Source organism: Ranitomeya variabilis, chromosome 2 (assembly GCF_051348905.1).
Source record: "Ranitomeya variabilis isolate aRanVar5 chromosome 2, aRanVar5.hap1, whole genome shotgun sequence".
Taxonomy (NCBI): domain Eukaryota; kingdom Metazoa; phylum Chordata; class Amphibia; order Anura; family Dendrobatidae; genus Ranitomeya; species Ranitomeya variabilis.
Genome location: NC_135233.1, coordinates 1003996957 through 1004019526, shown reverse-complemented (window position 1 = coordinate 1004019526; position 22570 = coordinate 1003996957). Strand labels below are relative to the sequence as shown.

At 42.4% G+C, this 22570-nt stretch overlaps 1 protein-coding gene across 1 annotated transcript in view; it reads right to left on the bottom strand.

Moving 5' to 3' along the window:
* The window catches only part of LOC143804026 (uncharacterized), a 185485-nt gene that overhangs the window by 98015 nt on the left and 64900 nt on the right, over window positions 1-22570 (bottom strand). The window contains exon 3 of the mRNA XM_077281771.1: window positions 11773-12283. Within this exon, the coding sequence (XP_077137886.1) occupies window positions 11773-12283 (511 nt within the window). The remainder of the gene's footprint in view (window positions 1-11772; window positions 12284-22570) is intronic.

Genomic DNA, 22570 nt, shown 5'->3' with positions numbered 1-22570 from the left:
CTGCCAGGCCTTAACTGCGGTGGTTTTCAGTTGCTGTTTGTTTGTGGGCCTTTCTGTCTGAAGTTTAGTCTTTAACAAGTGAAATGCATGCTCAATTGGGTTGAGATCAAGTGACTGACTTGGCCATTCAAGAATATTCCACTTCTTTGCTTTAATAAACTCCTGGATTGCTTTGGCTTTATGTTTTGGGTCATTGTCCATCTGTAGTATGAAACGACGACCAATCAGTTTGGCTGCATTTGGCTGGATCTGAGCACACAGTATGTCTCTGAATACCTCAGAATTCATTCGGCTGCTTCTGTCCCGTGTCACATCATCAATAAACACTAGTGACCCAGTGCCACTGGCAGCCATGCATGCCCAAGCCATCACACTGCCTCCGCCGTGTTTTACAGATGATGTGGTATGCTTTGGATCATGAGCTGTACCATGCCTTTGCCATACTTTTCTCTTTCCATCATTCTGGTAGAGGTTGATCTTGGTTTCATCTGTCCAAAGAATGTTCTTCCAGAGCTGTGCTGGCTTTTTTAGATGTTTTTTTTAGCAAAGTCCAGTCTAGCCTTTTTATTCTTGATGCTTATTAGTGGCTTGCACCGTGCAGTGAACCCTCTGTATTTACTTTCATGCAGTCTTCTCTTTATGGTAGATTTGGATATTGATACGCCGACCTCCTGGAGAGTGTTATTCACTTGGTTGGCTGTTGTGAAGGGGTTTCTCTTCACCATGAAGATTATTCTGCGATCATCCACCACTGTTGTCTTCCGTGGGCGCCCAGGTCTTTTTGCATTGATGAGTTCACCAGTGCTTTCTTTCTTTCTCAGGATGTACCAAACTGTAGATTTTGCCACTCCTAATATGGTAGCAATTTCTCGGATGGGTTTTTTCTGTTTTCACAGCTTAAGGATGGCTTGTTTCACCTGCACGGAGAGCTCCTTTGACCGCATGTTTACTTCACAGCAAAACCTTCCAAATGCAAGCACCACACCTCAAATCAACTCCAGGCCTTTTATCTGCTTAATTGAGAATTACATAACAAAGGGATTGCCCACAACTGTCCATGAAATAGCCTTGGAATCAATTGTCCAATTACTTTTGGTCCCTTTAAAAACAGGGTGGCACATGTTAAAGAGCTGAAACGCCTAAACCCTTCATCCAATTTTAATGTGGATACCCTCAAATGAAAGCTGAAAGTCTGAACTTCAACTGCATCTGAACTGTTTTGCTTAAAATTCATTGTGGTAATGTCTATAACCAAAATTAAAAAAATTTCCTTCATTCCCCGGGGTTTACAGGCACGAGCACAGCTGCATTAGCAGAGCTCCTGCCTGTAAAATATTTTAACCCCTTCAGATGGATTTACCTCGTGGGACGTGACAGATCATCGGAGGGTATGTATATTGTTTGTTTATTATTTTTCAGAGCGAGGGTCTTCAGGTGGATTGAGAGAGCAATAAAATATTAAAACCACCGTTGTGTTTATTTCATTAAAATACTTTTTAATAATGTATGTGTGTTTATTTATCCCTTTCATACAATTGGATTAATAATGGATAGGTGTCATAATTGACGCCTCTCCATTATTAATCTGGCTTAATGTCACCTTACTATAGCAAGGTGACATTAACCCTTCATTACCCCATATCCCACCACTACAAGGGAGTGGGAAGAGAGAGGCCAAGTGCCAGAATTGGCGCATCTTGGGGGAGATGTTTGTAGCCAGGGGGGGCCAATAACTATGGACCCTCTCTAGGCTATTAATATCTGCCCTCAGTCACTGGCTTTACCACTCTGGCGGAGAAAATTATGCGGGAGCCCACGCCAATTTTTTCCGCGATTTAACCCTTTATTGTAAAAGCTACAGCGCCAAAATTTTGCACATACACACTACTAATATTTGTAGTGTGGAATATGCAAAAAAAAGGGGGATATGACATGGTTTACTGCCCGTTTTTGGGTAACCTTGGTTTGGAGAGGAAAAAGATAGGAGACACGGTCAATACAACCAACACTAAAGTTTATTAATGTGAAACATTACTTTCATTGTAGAAAATTACTGGTACAGATAAAGATACAACAGGACATTTACACAACATTGTCCTGCCATGAAACCCGTCCAATATCTGAATCAAAATAAGCAGCAAATTGGTCCCAACGGCTGCAGTTGACCGCAGCGGGTGATGCTGGAAATCAGGCAGAGGGTGTGCAACTGGTTCATCCAGTTCAATGTGGGGTCGTTCCTTAGTAATTATGTAATTGTGGAGAACCACACAGGCTTTGACCACCTCGTCAACTGTTTCCACTTTTAGATTTATGGCTGATGCAAGAATGCGCCATTTAGCGACCAGAATGCCAAAGGTACACTCTACTGTTCTTCGGGCCCTCGTCAGTCTGTAGTTGAAGATCCTTCTAGTGTTGTCCAAGTCACGACTGGAATAGGGCTTTAGTAGATTTTCACACATCTGGAAGGCCTCATCCCCAACCATAACAAATGGCAGCGGTGGCCGGGCCTTGAGTGTTGGGGAGAGGCTGTGGAGGGGGAAAATTACAATTTTTACCATACACACGCCGGCCCATATCCGAGCTCTTGAAAGTCTGGGAATCATTGCCACGGCCAAAAGCTCCATTGTCCACGGCGATGAAGCGACAGTCCGCATCAGTTATTGCCATGAGCACTACAGAAAAATATTTTTTGTAGTTGAAAAACTCCGATCCGGTTCTGACAGGTTTGATAATGCGGATGTGTTTTCCATCCACCGCTCCTAAACAGTTGGGGAAATCACACACATTCCAGAATTTGTCAGCAATTTTACGCCACATGTCCGTGGTGGGTAGTGGTATAAACTCATCACGGAGTGCATTCCATAATGCCCGACAGGTGTCCACAACTATTCTGGACAGGGTGGATATTCCAAGCCGGTATTGGAAGTGGAGGGAAGATAAACTCTCCCCTGTGGCAAGAAATCTAGAAGAAAAACACAAACAAAAAACAACATTACAATCTACTCTTTTTATAGTGTGGTTAAAAATTGAAGAAAAAAAAAAGGGGAAAATACAAAAAAAGAAAAGGCAGATTAACAAAAATTTGGACTGTCATTGGTTTAGATTTTGAACGTACCTTAATGTCACCAGCAGACGTTCCTCGGGTGGAATCGCTCTATGGAGCTGGGTGACCTGTCGCCATATGGCTCCTTGGACACGAGACTGCAAATCCCGGAACGATTCTTGCGACATTCTCGTGTACTCCTGGAATTTCTCCGGGTTGGCATTCAGCTCGGCATAGAGCGTGTGATAGGCTCCACGCCTCTCACGCACTTCAATAATGGGGTGCCTCCAAAAACGCCTACGTTGTCTCCTTCTCCATCTTTCGCGGTTTCGTTCTTGCTCCCAAGCAAAAGCACAGGCCAGAAACATCTTGAAGCTGAAATCCAGGTTGAAATAAAAGCTCTCCATGCGAAGATCCATCATGACACAGGATACAGTAGCAAGCTCTAAATAAACAAAGGCACCGCGCCAACTAGATACATAATACGTAGATATACAGAGTGAGCGTCTAACTGGACACAGCGTGATACACAATGAAAGTATAGGTAGTATCAATAGCAGAATAGGTGCCTGTTATGTCCGAAGTTCCACATGAATTGCGTGGCTGCTATTAAAAAGGAAACATACACTTACTGGCTAATGATGTAGCTGCTTGTAAGGGTTGGAATTCACAGCAACTACTAGTAAAACAACAGTCAATTTCCTGGATATTTTTATTGAAGAAGATAAGGTATTAACCAAATGCCACCGCAAGGTGGTGGACTCCAATGGTTTTATTGATATAAGTAGTTGCCACCTCCCCGTCTGGTTGACTAATATCCCTAAAAGTCAATTTACTCGACTAAGACGGAATTGTACGAAAATTCAGGACTATGAAATCGAGGCTGAGCACCTGACGGGAAAATTCCTGGAAAAAGGTTACCCTTTAGATCTTATTATGGCGGTCAATAAGGCAGTCTATGAAACCTCGAGAGATACCTTTATACATAAAACCACCAGGAATTCACCTATTGGAGAGGGTATTGTAGACCAAATCCACCGCCTGCCCATTATTACGCGGTATCATCAGGGGCATAAATTGTTTACTAAAATAATACGTAAACATTGGGCAACCCTCCAATTGGATAAAGTGATAGGTGGCCTACTACCCCATAACCCAAGGTTCATTTTTAGGAAAACGCAGACAATTGGGAATATCATAGCTCCAACTACCAGGAGGGGTCCCATCAAGAAATTTCACCAAATTAATCCAGGTTTTACTCCCTGTGGCACCTGTTCTTGTTGTGTACGTACAAATTTTAAAAAGAGTAAACAGCTAAAAATTTTTAATTCAGACGGCTCTCGGGAATTTTTAATTAAAGACAGCATATCCTGCTGGTCTACGGGGGTAATCTACTTGATCAAATGTCCATGTGACAAAATTTACATAGGCCGGACCAAACGTAGACTTATGGACCGGCTTAAGGAACATTTTAATAATATAGAGAAAGGCTTTGTAGGCCACCCCCTGTCTAGACATTTTATGGAGCATCATGGGAGGTCAAGTAAAGGATTAAGTTTTTGTGGCATTCAGAGGGTACACAAGAATTGGAGGGGAGGTGATTATATTAAATCAATGTCACGTACTGAATCCAAGTGGATTTTCACGTTAGACAGTTTAGTTCCCAAAGGCCTGAACTGCGAAATTGAGCTATACGCTTTTAGCTAAATTCCTTATGTATAGTAGCTCCTTTCTCATGATTTGGTATGATTTCTTTCCCCTCCTCCCCTCCCCCTCTCCTCTTTTCGCAGTTCCTTTTAGACTCTTTTAGATATTCATATGCCTGTTATAACCTACAGCGGCATATTTCATACTATTTAATGTGTATTTTTTAATTTATATGGTGTAATTTATATGGTGTTTTTATATGGTGTTTTTATATTTGTCATAGATAATAAAAGGTGTTTTTATATATTTTTTTATATATTTAATATAGGTTATTCTGTCCCGGATATTTCCCGGTTTTTACTATGTATAGTTAAACTCTTATTTATTCCTCCTCTTCACGTTGTTAGTGGCCCAATAGGTTTGCAGTGTCCCAGGGGCCGGTGCATTATGGGGGCATATGGCGCTTTAAAAGGACTAAGAGACCGCCAGTATCCTCAGCCCTGACGAAGAAGGTCCGTAGACCTTCGAAACGCGTAGGCAAGTGTGGTCCTGTGCGGCATCCGTCCTCTGTCTTCTTGTTTTGGTGACGTCACCTTTACCACGCCCCCTTTTTTTCACCGCTCCGTGCACCAGCTTCCCCTGGTCCACGTGTGCCGGCAAGCGGTGCTCCTGACGTGTGCGGCGGGCACACACTCACCAGGGAGGACGCTCCCTTCACTTTCGGGTGTTTGTGCCGCCCCACGCCGCTGCTCTGGACATCGCCACTCTGGATACTGGACTTTTACTGCTATGGGCCGCTGGCAATCCTGTTTCTACAAGCTATTAGGACTATTGCAGCTCTCCTGAGAACGTGCTATCACCCTTACAAGCAGCTACATCATTAGCCAGTAAGTGTATGTTTCCTTTTTAATAGCAGCCACGCAATTCATGTGGAACTTCGGACATAACAGGCACCTATTCTGCTATTGATACTACCTATACTTTCATTGTGTATCACGCTGTGTCCAGTTAGACGCTCACTCTGTATATCTACGTATTATGTATCTAGTTGGCGCGGTGCCTTTGTTTATTTAGTACTTCCCTTTGTTATTCGACAGAATCAGCACAGTTACTGTCTAGGCACCTGCAGCCTTCTTTTTCACTCCCCTGGGAGCGCCGGTGTGTGTTTATTTCTTTGTTGGTTCTACAGTAGCAAGCTGTTAAAATTTAAGTAGCCGTAGGGTCTAAATATAGAGAGTCCATAATAAACGCCCTCTGTAGTCCCATTGGTGGTGTCTGGTTATCTTGTTTTTGCTATTGTGAAAATGCTCTCCTTGCGCAAAAAAAACGCAAACGCATGAAAAAACGCATGTAAACGCGGTCAAACGCTTCGTTTTTTAAAACGCATGTGAAAACGCATGCGTCTAAAAAACACAGCGTTTGTATGCGTTTACATGCGTTTTTTCACCACCTGCGGTTTTTTTTACAAACGCTGCAGATCAAAACGCAAGTGTGAAACCAGCCTAACACCGATGCATATTTCTCGCAAGTCACACTGCTGGTCCGTGTGTAATCCGTATTTTTCTCGCCGCATAGACTTTCATTGCCGATTTTTTTGCGCAATACGGTGACAAACGCAGCATGCTGCGATTTTCTACGGCCGTACAAGACCGTATAATATGGATCAGTAAAATACGGCAGATAGGAGCTGGGCCATAGAGAATCATTGTACCGTATGCAATCCGTATTTTCTGCACCTCTCATACGTCCGTAAAACTCGCTAGTGTGACGCCGGCCTATGGGAAATTACACACAGAGGAGTCCGTAAGAGAAATTGACATGCTGCAGCTTTGAAATATGAACAGCAGATCAGGTTACATCATCATCAGCAGCATCTTGGAATCAGTGAAAATACGTTGTGGGCATGCAGCCTAAGGGTTATTTCCACAATATTAATCACAGCTTAGTATCTTCAAATCCTAAAATAAATTAAGTCAAAATAATGTCAAATACAATTAATTTCCAAAAGTGCTCGCTGCTACATATATAATTTTGTGAAGATCTGCATGTCAAAAGCTTTTTCCTGCCTCGTCGCTCATAGATACAATCTGTAGTCCTATAATGGCAGGTCACAAATGCTCAGAACATACCTGCTATTCTTTTATACAAGTATACTTTTTTTTACTTTGTACGGAGATGGCAAATGTACAGTAGGGTGGTTTCCACTGCACAAGTTGGACGTGGTCGATGGGCATCTGCTCCTGTCAAAGGAGGAACACCTATCATCCTATTCAACTACGTGGCTCTGCTATGTGATACACACAGCCGAGTAAGAGCAGAGGCACACGGCACTAAATCACCAACAGTTTTCCCATTTAAGTATGCCCTTATTTGCTATAATGGATACCTCCTACCTACACATACCACATAAAGTGGGCAACATGCTCACATCTACTAAGCAGCATGCACTCTGGAACTCCTGCTCCAGTTTTGCTTTCATTAGGCAGACTGTGCACTGAAGCTAACCTTCAGTCCTGCCATACATTAACCAAAAATAAAAAAAAACAAGTAAACTATAAAAAAGATAGAAAAAAATAAATACTGATAGGTATGGAACTCCTGTCTTCAACTCCTTTTTTAATTTCACTTGTTCACAGGCCACTTAAATCTGTTGTCCCACAAAGATGTTTCTGTGCTGAGATAATCTTGTAAACCTACCACTGCTATATAATGTTGCTGCAGTTCTTATTTTTCACATACAACAGCTCCTGGCCAGAGAAGGAAGAATTACTCACTTATGATAAGTGAGTATGTGGACAAAACACCAGGTGTTTACAGCTGCTGAATACTGAGGAAATACATTTCCCTACGTGGGGAAGCATATTCTCTGCATGTTTTAAGACAAGAGTGAGTGTGTCTGCTGAGCCTCTAGCCCTCAGAACTCATCATAAATCAAATAAGTGACATAGGAGCTTCAGTGGCCCCTGAGCCTAAGGCTATGTGCACACGTAAGAAAAGAGGTGCAGAATTTTCTGCACAAAATCCGCATTTCCTGGCAGAATCAGCATCCGCAGATTTGCCACGGTTTTTATGCGGATTTTGTGCTTTTTTTATGCGGAATTGATGCAGATTTTGTGCGGATTTCCTGCGGTTTTTGCCACTACGGATTTTTAACATGGAGGGGTGCAGAAACGCTGCAGATCCACACAAAAGAAGTGACATGCACTTCTTTGAAATGGGCAGCAATTCCGCACTGATTTTTCTGCACCATCTGCACAGCTTTTTTTTCTTCTCATTGAATAACATTATACTATACATCACAGTGCGGATCTGCAGTGTTTTTATTGTGTAAAAGCGCCAAAACATAAAAAAAATTATATAAATGAGGTATCGCTGTAATCGTACTGACCTGAAGAATAAAGCTGCTTTAGCAATTTTACCACACGTGGAAGGGTATAAACACCCCCCTAAAAGAAATTCAGGAATTGCTGGGTTTTGTTCATTCTGCCTCCCAAAAATCAGAATAAAAAGCGATCAAAAAATGTTATGTGCCCGAAAATGGTACCAATAAAAACGTCAACTCGTCCCGCAAAAAACAAGACCTCACATGATGTGGGCCAAAATATGGATAAATTATAGCTCTCAAAATGTGGTGATGCAAAAACTATTTTTTTGCAATAAAAAGCGTCTTTTAGTGTGTGACGGATGCCAATCATAAAAATCCGCCAAAAAAAGCTATAAAAGTAAATCAACCCACCCTTCATCACCCCCTTAGTTAGGGAAAAATAATAAAATTTAAAAAAATGTATTTATTTCCATTTTCCCATTAGGGTTAGGGTTAGGGCTAGGGTTAGGATTACGGCTAGGGTTAGGGTTAGGGTTGGGGTTAGGGTTGGGGTTGGGGTTAGGGTTTGGGCTAAAGTTATGGTTGGGGCTAAAGTTAGGGTTAGGGTTGGGGCTAAACTTAGGGTTGGGGCTAAACTTAGGGTTAGGGGTGTGGTTAGGGTTATGGTTGGGACTAGGGTTAGGGGTGTGTTTGGGTTAGGGTTTCAGTTAGAATTGGGAGGTTTCCCCTGTTTAGGCACATCAGGGGCTCTCCAAACGCGACATGGCGTCTGATCTCAATTCCAGCCAATTCTGCACTGAAAAACTAAAACAGTGCTCCTTCCCTTCTGAGCTCTCCCGTGGGTTTACCCCCACATATGGAGTATCAGCGTACTCAGGACAAATTGGACAACAAATTTTGGGGTCCAATTTCTCCTGTTACCCTTGGGAACATATAAAACCAAGGGCGAAAAGATCATTTTTGTGGAAAAAAAAAGAGATTTTTTATTTGCACGGCTCTGCGTTATAAACTGTAGTGAAACACTTGGGGTTCAATGTTCTCACAACACATCTAGATAAGTTCCTTGGGGGGTTTAGTTTCCAATATGGGGTCATTTGTGGGGGGTTTCTACTGTTTAGGTACATCAGGGGCTCTGGAAATGCAACGTGACGCCTGCAGACCAATCCATCTATGTCAGCTTTCCAAACGGCGCTCCTTCCCTTCCTAGTTCTGCCATGCGCCAAAACAATGGTTCCCCCCACATATGGGGTATCAGCATACTCAGGAGAAATTGGACAACAACTTTAGCAGTCCAATTTCTCCTGTTACCCTTGGAAAAAAATTGCGGGCTAAAAGATCATTTTGTGGAAAAAAAATTATTTTTTAATTTTCACGGCTCTACATTCTAAACTTTAGTGAAGCAATTGGGGGTTAAAAGTGCTCACCACACATCTACATAAGTTTCTTAGGGGGTCTTCTTTCAAAAATGGGGCCACCTGTATGGGTTTTCTACTGTTTAGGCACATCAGGGGCTCTCCAAACGCGACATGGTGTCCGATCTCAATTGCAGCCAATTTTGCATTGAAAAGTCAAACTGCGCTCCTTCCCTTCCAAGCTCTGCCATGCGCCCAAACAGTGGTTTACCCCCACACTCGGGGTATCAGAGTACTCAGGACAAATTGCACAGCAACTGTTGGGGTCCAATTTGTCCTGTTACCCTTGGGAAAATAAAAAATTGGGGGCGAAAATATAATTTTTGTGAAAAAAATATGATTTTTTTATGGCTTTACATTATAAACTTCTGTGAAGCACTTGGAGGTTCAAATTGCTAACCACACATTTAGATAAGTTCCTTAGGGGGTCTACTTTCCAAAATGGTGTCACTTGTGGGGGGTTTCCACTGTTTAGGCACATCAGGGGCTCTGTTGTGAATTCCGTTCTCGGACTCCCTCCTGTGGTCATGAATGGTACTTTGGTTAGTTCTGCTCTTGGACTCCCTCTGGTGGCTTTGAACGGAACTGCTGGTCACTGAGGTTGGTTTTGTCAGCTGCTCTCGTTTATTGCTGCTGGCTTTCCTATTTAACTCCACTCAGATCGTTACTTGATGCCAGCTGTCAATGTTTCAGTATTTGTTCAGATCTCTCTTGGACTTCTCTGAGGACCTGTCTACTCCAGCAGAAGCTAAGTCTTTGCTAGTTCATTTGTTGTTACTGCTTCCTGAATATATTTCTTAGTACTGCTAATTTCTAGTCCAGCTTGCTATCATGATATTTCCTTGCTAGCTGGAAGCTCTGGGGTGCAGAGTGGCACCTCCACACCGTGAGTCGGTGTGGGGAGTCTTTTTGCTTACTCTGCGTGGTTTTTTGTAGTCTTTTTGTGCTGATCGCATAGTTCCCTTTGCTATCCTCTGACTATTTAGTGAAGTCTGGCCTCCTATGCTAAAACCTGTTTCATTCCTGTGTTTGTGACTTTCCTCTTAACTCACAGTCAATATATGTGGGGGCTGACTTTGCCTTTGGGGCATTTCTCTGAGGCAAGGTTAGGCTTCTTTTCTATCTTTAGGGGTAGTTAGCTCTTAGGCTGTGAAGAGGCGTCTAGGGAGAGTTAGGTACGCTCCACAGCTATTTCTAGTGTGTGTGATAGGAGTAGGATTTGCGGTCAGCAGAGTTCCCACTTTCCCAGAGCTTGTTCTGTTTACTAGTTTACTCATCAGGTCATTCCGGGTGCTCCTAACCACCAGGTCCATAACAGGGCTCTCCAAACTCGACATGGTGTCCGATCTCAATTCCAGCAAATTTTGCATTGAAAAGTCAAATGGCGCTCCTTCCCTTCTGAGCTCTGCCATGTGCCCAAACAATGGTTTACCCCAACATATGGGATATCGGCGTACTCAGGACAAATTGTACAACGACTTTTGTGGTCCAATTTCTCCTGTTACCCTTGGTAAAATAAAACAAAATGGATCTGAAGTAAAAATTTTGTGAAAAAAGTTAAATGTTCAAATTTTTTTTTAAACATTCCAAAAATTCCTGTGAAGCACCTGAAGGGTTAATAAACTTTTTGAATGTGGTTTTGAGTACCTTGAGGGGTGCAGTTTTTAGAATGGTGTCACTTTTCCGGCATTTTCTGTCATGTAAATCCCTCAAAGTCACTTCAAGTGTACGGTGGTCCCTAAAATAAATGGTTTTGCAAATTTTGTTGTAAAAATGACAAATCGCTGGTCAATTTTTAACTCTTATAACTTCCGAACAAAAAAAATTATGTTTCCAAAATTGTGTTAATGTAAAGCAGACATGTGGGTAATGTTATTTATTAACTATTTTGTATGATATGACTCTCCAAAGTTCCATTTTTTTTCACAAATAAACCCAAGTCAAATCGAAGAAATTTTACCACTATCATAAGTACAATATGTCACGAGAAAACAATCTCAGAATTACCGGGATCCATTGAAGTGACAGTGGTCAGAATTGAAAAAATGGCCTGGAAAGGAAGTTGACAACAGGCTTCAGGGTGAAGGGGTTAACCGTGCCCCAAGCACTGACTGACAACAGGATCAGCATTAAAGAAATGTTATCAAAATTGCAGAAACCAGAAGAGTAAGTGATACATTGCTGGTATCACAGCTCAGATGGGGCATCATGAAGCTGTTGATAAAATCCCTTTAATGAAATTTCCTCTGTTAGTCAACCATCAACCAAATCCAAAAGTTTAATTATTACCTGAAGTCTACTAATTTCTATTCCTTTAAATTACAATTGAATCATTCATTACTCACCTCTGTAATCTTGAAGCGCATGTGATGACACATAATATTAAAAATCTTTTTTGTTTTTTCTGAGAATCCATTCACATAAGAAGCTCTGAAAAAACTGGGGTATGAGTAATGAGCTTCGTGAGTAGGGAAGGCAAATGTTAAGTTGTGAAATTCTCCATAGCGGAACAGAATATTCATAATTGAGCTGCTGGCCGTCTTGTGAGTTTTTAGGAAGAAGATGTTGTTCTTGGGTTGACAAGATTTTTTGTCTTGTTCACTTCTGGCATCAGATTCCTCTGTTAAGTCTGTTTTGCTTCTCATTCTTGATTTTAAAGTCATTAACACTTCCTTCCACCTCGGCCCTTTTAATCTCTCAGACAATTGATCTTTTTGCAAATAACTCAAAAGTTCAGATGCAATATCTTGTTCTCTGACGTAGTTGTTATCACTTCTTTCGAGTCCATAAGTAACTCCGTCTCCATTATTGAAAGGTAATAGTTTTGAGATGAAAGGAATCTCATGGATAGAATACCTGCATGAGAATAAAATAACTTTTGAGGCTAATTATTAAAACAGTAATAGTCGTATAAGTGACAGGAATATGTCAGATAAATTTACACATTGAATACAATGCAATATATTTATCTACACTTCTTAGCTTCTAGATCTCTAGGATATCAGATACTGAGTTTGATTTGCTGATGGTTTCTTAAAATTCAAACAAAAATCTGGTTTGGTCTATTATCCTTAACTATGTGGCAAGATTTGTTAAAGGGTTGGACTTTGACTTATATAATAGCTCCCTTTTATGGGTGGCACTAGAGACTCAGGGTTTTCTGCAGGTAAAAAATTAATGTGCGTTTTTAGTGCATTTCAGTGGTGAAAACGCATCAAAATTGCATTTAATCCGCACCTAAGTATATCAATAAAGTTGTGTCAAAGCCAAATACCAGGAAATATGAGAAATAAAGCAGTTTTATTTTATCCCTTCATGACCTTTGACATACCTATATGTCATGGTCGGGAAGGGGTTTCTGACCTTTGACATATGGGTATGTCAAGGCAATTGTGCACGACACAGGAGCTGTGCCTGCATGATAGCCACTGGGAGCTCGGCTTAAGTGATAATTCCTAATTTGAAAATCAATAGTGTTTTTTTCACATTATAGAAAGAGTGAGGTCATAAAACTATAATAATATGACTAGATCACAATGTAAGTTATAGTGATCCAAAATATGAATGGGAAAAAAACAGTTTGAATCCCAAGAATGGGTGGAATGCAGTGTAGAAAGTGAGAGCGTACTTGTGTGCACTCAGCATGAGGAATACCAAGCATATAGGTAGCAGCGGTAGGGGAGAAACATTGAAACAGTACTACTGTTTAGTTTACAAGAATTTAAAATAAGAATGTGGTAAGTAAAGGGGATCCTGTCAGCAGGATTGTGCTCAGTAACCTACAGACAGTGTCAGGTCGGCGCCGTTATACTGATTACAGTGATACCTTGGTTGATGAAATCCGTCTTGTGGTTGTTGTTTAATCTTTATTTTCAGTTTTCAGTTAATGAGATTCTCGTGCTCTGGGGCGACCTGTGGGCATGGCTGTGGGTGGCATGTAGGTGGGGTTGTGGGTGGCATTTGGTGGGGCTTTATGTGGTGCTCTGCATATATATTCATAAGTATGGCTTATGACAGGTCACTGATCCCTGAGTGACCTGCTCCCTATTTTACATAATGCAGTTTCTCAGGAAATTTATATGACAAAATCAAATGAACATATTATAGCTCGTATTATGCTACAGCGCAGGTGCCACCTGTATTATTCATTTCATTTTCTTTTCCAAACAATAAGATATGCAGTATGTAAAATAGGGGGCAGGTGACTGAGGGATCAGTGACCTGTCATAAGAGCACCACTTGAAGACTCCCCACACAGCCCCGTCCCGGAGCATGAGAATCTCATTAACTGAAAACTGCAAATAAAGATTAAACAATAACCACAAGACAGATTTCATCACCCCAGGTATCATTTTAATCAGTATAAACAGCGCCAACCTGACAGTTTCTGTAGGTTACTCAGCACAATCCTGCTGACAGACTCACTTAAAGAACATATGGAGGAACATATAAAAAAGAACATCTTCATTTTATGTTACTAAGAATAGAGAACAACATTACTATGCCCAACTGTACTAAAACAATTGGTATTAGTTAGCATAATAATTAGATTTGAAACTTTGTTGTAGATATAAACATACCAATTTTAAGAATAATTACATATTAAATAATTACATTAAAAAAATTGTTATTATTATAAATTGCAGTGCAATAAAAACCTAACGCCACAGTTTCACAATAGAGTTTATGGTGGTGGAGGGAGGAATAATTAATTAGTTAAAAATTTCAGAGGTCTAAGTAGTAACATTTCTCCTTGTGGAGAGTGACATACCGGCTCTGGCATGCCAAGGTGAAGGAGGATTATTCGTCATGCAATGCTCCTCTGAGAAATGTAATATGCCAATTGCCTATTCAGAGAGGAGGACTTGAGCTCTATAGTGCCACCTGTTGGAAGCAACAATCCTATAGTCACTATTAACCCTTAAAAGGGGCTTCGAAATATGATTTGGGATAAAAGATTTGGCTTTTATCCTAAATCACATTTCAAGGTCTTCTTCCTCTCTGAAGAGACAATTTGCATATTAAAAATGTCAAAGATCTCGTTAAAGCCAAATGGCTTGAGGGTATTTTATTTATAAAGACAAAAAAAATTCTATTTAATTGTTATATACAGTTATGAATGCTGATTAGCATATGCTCAATTGGGATAATGTGCAACACTTTATAGTCTTTTTTATGAGCCAGTAGTGTCATAAGCCATGCTGTAAAAATCGTTTTACGATGTTTGATCTGTGGGTGCTTACTGTTATACGTGAAGATTGCATTGTTGTACACATACTATTTTGTGCAAGGACATTATATCATATAAGTGACATCAGTAGTTTTACAGGTAAGAAAGCATTCTATAGAAAATAATTCTGTTTGTGGAGAACTCTGTACAGCAGTGTGTGAAAGATTCACAGCAGAGACACTTATTCATGTTACATTGAAGCACCCCATTCTGTGATTCTCTGATTATAGAAGGATTTTTGCAGTTCACTTTTCTTGTTTGTAGCCGGCTAGATGCTGTTATATTTCTAATTGTGAGGGCCATTTCGAAAGTCAGTTCCGGATTCTAGGGAGATGTGTATCCAGTATGGGGTCACCCAGTAAGATATGCCAGTGTACTTGTAAGCTATCACACATCCTTTGTTGGTTGCACTAAAAGTAGGTAGCAATTACATTGAACTCATACCTATTGGATATAAGTTTTATTGTTTTAGACAAAAACATTTCTCGACTAACATCCTTTGTATCTTTTAAGGCTTGCCTTATTAGCCCTTCAGAATAGTTCTGTACATGGAATCGGCTGCGTAAAATGTCGGCTTTTATCAAAAAATCCAAATCTAACGTAAAATTTTTTCAAACTTTCTTGAATTTATTCACACGTATATTTCTTAGACATTTATGATAATATCTACTATTATAGTAAATATAGATTTTATGGTCTTCCATTTTAGAAATGTTTTTAGTATAATTGCATTGATTCAAGTCAAAAATTGCGATATCCAGAAAATCTATGGAATGTGTATTATGGCTGGAATAGAAAGAAATACCCCAGCTATTGTCATTCAGGCTATTAACGATGGGCTCTATATTATCCTGGGAGTTGTCCCATATAAAGAACACGTCATGAATAAACCCTTTATACAGAACTAGATTTTTGGCCAATGGGTTATTAGAAATAAAGGCTTCTTCAAACAATTCCTTAAAGTGATTTGCATATTTCGGTGCTACCCTCGAGCCCATCGCTGTCCCACGCATTTGATGAAATAATTTTCTCAGGAAAGTGAAGTCATTATTTATAAAAATTAAGGACAACCCTGACATAATAAATTCTTTTTTGATCAGCTGAAAGTCTTGAATCTCTTGATAAAAATTCCTGAAAACACAGTAATTCAATATTGTGTTCAATATTTGAATATAAGGCAGATATATCCATTGTTAAAAATATGTGAGTTACACCACTAAATATAACAAATGATGCTAATGAGATGTGTTGAGTCTTTAATACAGCTAGGTAGCTAGAGGATGTGAAACTTCATCATCTTGTCAATGTAAGAGAGCAGATTACTGGTGAGGGACCCTATGCCCGAAATGATTTTGTAAGGCTCTTGTGGATTTTTGTTAAATGATAATTAAAAGGAATTGTATGAAATCTATTAATTGGAGAATTCTTTTCTTTTTTATTTAGAATATTTTTAGCTACCACTTTATTAACTAGAGCTTTATATTGGGAAATGATATGTGGAAAAGGATTGGAATAAATGTCCTAGTAATATTCTGAATCAGACAGAATCTTATCAGCATCCTTGCAGTAATTTGCGAAATTTTGGTTGACTATCCCACATCCCCCCTCTCCCCTTGTCAGCAGATCTGATGACAATGTTAGTGTTATCACGGAGGGATTTTAGGGAATTCCTCTCATAAGTAGTACCGTATTTTCCGGCGTATAAGACGACTGGGCGTATAAGACGACCCCCCAACTTTACCAGTTAAAAAATAAAATCTTCTTAAAAGTCGGGGGTCTTCTTATACACCCTATGTCGTCTTATAGGGCCGGTGAATATGTGCCTTTTGGGGGGGGGGGGGAGTGATCCTGATGAGGACGAGGGGGCGTCTCACAGGAAAGTGAGTATCCCCCATTACCTTATCATAGCGCTGCAGCGTGGGGTCTCTGTGCTGGGAGCGGCGGCTGCTGTGCTGTGCTGTGCTGTGCTGTGGCGGCTCCTCTTCTGCAGTGTGGGGCCTCTGGTGCTGTGGGGCGGTGGCGGCGGCGTATCTTCATACAGTCGGGGCTCCTCCGGCATCTCAAAGACTGGAAGCCCCGCCGGCAACTCCATGGGTACAATGCGGTCAGGTGGCCTCCGGGAAAATGGCCGCTGCTCAGATTCAGATCTCGTCCCGAGATCTCGGGAGACGAGATCTGAATCTGAGCAGTGGCCATTTTCCCGGAGGCAGCTCAATAGGTGCGATGCGGTGGCCCGGCCGCTGGGGGCTGCGCATGCTCAGATTCAGATCTCAACGAGATCTGAATCTAAGCAGCGGCCATTTTCCCGGAGGCCAGCGCATTGTACCGATGGAGTTGCCGGCGGGGCTTCCAGGCTGAGATGCCGGAGGAGCCCCGACTGCATGAAGATACGCCGCCGCCGCCACCGCCCCACAGGCCCCACACTGCAGAAGAGGAGCCGCCACAGCACAGCAGCCGCCGCCGCTCCCAGCACAGAGACCCCACGCTGCAGCGCTATGATAAGGTAATGGGGGATACTCACTTTTCTGTGAGACGCCCCCTCGTCGTCATCAGGATCACTCCCCCCCCCACCCACCATATACACCCGGCGTACAAGGCGATTCCCGGCGTACAAGACGACCCCCGACTTTTAAGAAGATTTTCAGGGGTTAAAAAGTCGTCTTGTACGCCGGAAAATACGGTAAGTTTTTTAGTAGGAATCCTGAGTGAAGGTAGTGAGGATTTGAATTTGCTTAGTACTAAATCACTAAAAGTGTTGATATGTTTTGATATATTAACCTTTAGGCTATGTGCACACGTTCAGGATTTTTAGCATTTTTTTTGCGCTTTTTTGCTATAAAAACGCTAAAAAACGCGTACATTAAGCATCCTATATATTAGAATTCAATCCGCAATTTTTGTGCACATGCTGTGTTTTTTCTGCGGCGGAATCGCATTCCGGAAAAAAAACGCAGCATGTTGATTCTTTGCGCGAAATTGCATACATAAGAATGCATTGATCCGCTTACTTCCCACATGGGAATGCCATGCTTTAGTTTTACGGCAGTGGTGGTCACCATAGAATTACATTTCTTGAAATTTGGGGGTGGTTCAAAGCATAAAAGTGAATTTGCTAGATTATATACTTTTTCTACATCATTTTTATATAAGTTAGATCTTTTCTTATCTAGGCATAGTAACTAGGGATGAGCGAACCTGAACAATAAAGTTTGGAGTTCATACCGGACACCTAGTGTCCAGTACCTAACTCCGAACACAGACTTTTTACCGGAAGTCCATTTTACTGTCTGGGTTTGGTGCTGAATAATGTTTGTTGAGAGCCTACAGGCTGCAGCACAGCCAATCAACCAGCTTTTGGGCTGTGGTCACTTGCAGAGCCATCACAGCGATGCCAAGTATTGTCGGATCATGGGTGTCGTCACTATTCTGCTTTGAATAGCCCACTGCACTAATGAAATAAGCACACCAAAGTCGGATCAAATGCGCTCCCTGGTGGCATTTCTTCAGACAATGTGTTGACAACAAGAGCTGTGTCTCGGTGTGCAGTCAGACCCTGTGCCTGAGCCTGAAGCTAGGCATAAATGTTCTGAACCTGAGCACCATGTGCATCTGAATTCAAAGAATGAGCTACATTTCTTTACACACCTAAAAACCAGGAAAGATCTGAGGCTCCTTCTGCTCAATGTTTTGCTGCGGTCTCAGCCTCTTCTTCCCACTTCTAATCAACAGAGTTTCCTGGTTCACCACAAAGACAGGATGTGACAGCATCACCACCACCACCACCACCAGCAGTGTCATCGAGCATCCCTACACCATTCCATGGATGCGTTCAGCAGTCCATCGCCCAAACACTGGCGAGAAAAGAGAAAGTACCTATCTACTCACCTATGAGCCATGGTCCTGAATGACATTTCAAAATTACTGGCCTTTGAAATGCTGTCATTCCAGCTGGTGGAGACGGACAGTTTTAAAAAATTGATGGCGGTGGCTGTCCCACAGTACGTGCTTCCCAGCCGCCACTAGTTTTACAGGTGGTCCATCCCTGCTCTGCCCAAAAATTTTACGAACAAAATCTAGTGTGCACTGCGCAACGCAATAATTAGCAAAATTCACATAACCACCAAGTAAGCATGGCCAGGAACTTTACATTACCCTAACTGCCCATTATGTAAATAGAGTGGTCCTCAGGTGGAAGGCATTCTGGCGCATGCCCTACCAGGATTGCTGGACGTTTCTCTTTCCATGTTGCTTCCTACTCCTACTCCGCTTCCTCCACCACCTCTTCATCCGATCAATGTAACAACTGCACCACTAACTTCAGCACAGCCAGGGGGAAACAACAGAATTCTGTTCTGACACTCATCTATTTGGGGGAAAGATTCCACACCACACAGGAGCTGTGGATGGGAATCAAACAATAGGCCGATGAGTGGTTGTTGTCAATGAACCTCAAGCACTGCCTGGTGGTGTGAAATAATGGGCAAAGTCTCATAGCATCTCTGGGTCTGGTAGATTTGACACACATCTCTTGACTGGCACATGTGCTGAATTTGGTGGTGCATGGTTTCCTTAAAAATTATCCTCAACTGTCAGACCTGCTGCAGAATGTTGGTGACGTCTTTGCGCTCTTTCGGCATTCTCACCCTGCTTCTACTCGCCTATCTGCCCACCCTGTGGTGGTGGCACATGAAGAAGAGGTGGAGGAGGAACAGGGACTATTCACAAAGTTATAAGGCCAGTTGTCCACACATGTCTCAAAGGGTGGGTTCATGTACCAACAACAGCCAAGTACACAACTGCCCAGCCATGGGCCAGTTGAGGAGGAGGAGGAACCATCTTCACAGCAGGTTGGCACTCAAAGCAGGCCATGGGCATCACTGGAGCATGGCTGGGGGGATACAGAGGACACAGATGATACTCCTCCCACCGAGGACAGCTTGTTGTTGCCACTTGGCAGCCTGGCACACATGAACCATTACATGGTGCTGTGCCGGTGCAACGACAGCTAAGTTGCTGAATTGTTACCACTGTTAATTACTGGGTGGCCACCCTGCTGGATTCGCACTGCAAGGACAATGTACCATCCTTTCTTCCATCACTGGGATTGGAAAATGCGGGAGTACAAACAAAAGCTGGCAGACACACTACCGATTGTGTTCCCACCTGATAGCGGGGGCTCAGTGGAAGCATCAGGCAGAGGACAAAGTCACCAATGCAGCTGGGGCACCGACACCACCTAGGAAGAATGGCACAAAATGGGGAAAACTTTCCTCAGCATTCCACAACATCCAACACAACCATCTAATATGGTCCGTATTAGCAGGAGGAAGCCTTTCAAGAAGAATATGTGTCCACACTTCTCCACGTACTGAGTGATGGGTATGTTCCATTTAACTTCTGGCTCTCCAAATTGCCCTTTACGTCTTGGAGGTGCTGGCCTGCCCTGCGGGAAGTGTACTTTTGGAACGTGTGCTTATCACAGCAGGGGGTGTGATCATAAACAGGAGCATCCGCCTATTCACAACCAATGTGGGCAATCTCATATTCATAAAAATGAACCAGGCATTGATCCCACAGGACTTGTCCATATATAGTTTATTACACACAAAGACCCTAAAATACGGGCTTATGTCTATGAAAATGACTATGGAACCTTGCGAAATAGCACATGTACATAAAGAGAAGGAGGGGTTCAGGGAAGATGGTTTTAAGAGTAGAGAAAAAAACTCCCTGTGACTTACTGGAATAACCAGACTCATTTTATTGACCATAGAGGAATGTGATTAGCAGAGCAGTTAGAACAGCTTATCCTGATAACAGGGCAATTTGGACTCCTTTTCAGAAGCCGTACAAAATTCCCCAGTTTGCGAGAGTATAAAAATGTGTCTATACAAAAGTAATTCCTTTCCTTTATGGTTATAATAAGGATTCTAGCTTACCGCTGGCCATGCAAGCCAGCACAATTAAGAGCCCAGTTGGTTAATTTTCATCACTCCACTGTTATCATGGTCAGCATCATCATCATTTTCAGTTGGACTATCAGCCTTATCCCCTGCCTGTGCCAAGTCTATTTCCCTATCCACATGCTGCTGCTCCTCCTTCTCTTCCTCAAAGTCCTGCAGCATTTAGTATGGTCCTTCAACAGACACAGTGCTATGATGAACAGGTGCAAATTGCTGTTCTTCTTCCATCCCCTCTTGCATTCTGGTGAATGTTTTTTCCAGGATAAATATGAATGGGACGACCTTGCATATTCAAAACTTGTCCCTATTAACAAGTTTTGTCACCTCTTCTAAGGCTACTTTCACACTAGCGTTAACTAGTTTCCGTCACAATGCGTCGTTTTGCCGAAAAAACGCATCCTGCAAAAGTGTTTGCAGGATGCGTTTTTTCACCATTGATTAACATTAAGCGATGCATTGTGACGGATTGCCACACGTCGCACCCGTCGTGAGACGGATGCGTCGTGCAGTGGTCGGACCGTCGGGAGCAAAAAACGCTACATGTAACGTTTTTTGCTCACGACGGTCCGCTTTTTCCGACCGCGCATGCGCGGCCGGAACTCCGCCCCCACCTCCCCGCACTTCCCCGCACCTCACAATGGGGCAGCGGATGCGCTGGAAAAATGCATCCGCTGCCCCCGTTGTGCGGCGGAGACAACGCTAGCGTCGGGAACGTCGGCCCGACGCACAGCGACGGGCCGAGCCCGACGCTAGTGTGAAAGTAGCCTAAGGGCTTCAGCAGGCAACAGGTGTTCCTCATCAGCTGCCAAGTTCAGTCCTCAAAATAACCTAGTATGGCTGCTACTTGGTATAGGCAATCACCGCTTATTGAACAGATGCTCCAACATGTGCACAGTTGCAGTCCAGCAGGTTGCAACTTGCAAATCAGGCAGTACTCTGGCAAGCTTTTCTGGTTTTGCTAAGCTGGAAGGGCATGCTTTGCCACATAAAAAGGGTTGAATGAGCTGACATTCTCCATTACCTGTAGAGATTCTGCAATATATACAAAATATATTGGCTTGTCATATGCCATAACAGGTGGCTCTCTGGCAGACCGTTTAATTTTTGCCAAAGCCAGGATGGTGTACTTTGACACATAAGATCATTTGAAATGAGATGACTCTTAAGGCCTCTTTCACACTTCCGTCTTTTAACTCCCGTCGAAATAAGTTGTTTTTTGAAAAAACAGGATCCAGCAAATTTTTCTGCTGGATCCTGTTTTTTCCCATAGACTTGTATTAACGACGGATTGTGACGGATGGCCATCCGTTTCATCCGTCGTGCACTGGATCCATTGGAAAATTGCTGTCCGTCGGGAGGAGAAAACATTCAGAGGAAAGTTTTCTCTGCACGTCGGAAAATCGCTCAGCGACGGGTCCTGCGCTGCCCGTCATTGGCTATAATGGAAGCCTATGGATGCAGGATCCATCGGTGACCGTCAAAAACAGGAATCCAGTGACGTATCTCGTTTTTCTATTCTGAGCATGTCTCTCTCTCGCTCTCTCTCCAGAATTTTATACATTCAAATTCAGGCAGCACCTAATTCGACGCAACCGTCAGGAAACTGGATGCGTTACATCTGTTTTCCTCTATTTTTAAGACATACGTTGATACGTCGCAGCGACGCATTCTGATGGCCGCCTGCCGACGGAAGTGTGAAAGAAGCCTTACAGACCATACCCACCACCTTCCTCAGGGAGGTATTTTTCTGAAAAAAAATGTTGCACAATGAAATTCAGGACATGTGCCATGACAGAAGCATGAGTTACTTTTCCTGATTGTAAGGGAGACAGAATGTTCTGGGAATTGTCATTCATAATAATTCCCAGCTGCAGTTCACAGAGGTCACCCTGTTTCCACTCTGGAATTAATGCTTTGCCATGTGCCAGTTGGGGAAGGGTCTGTTTGTTG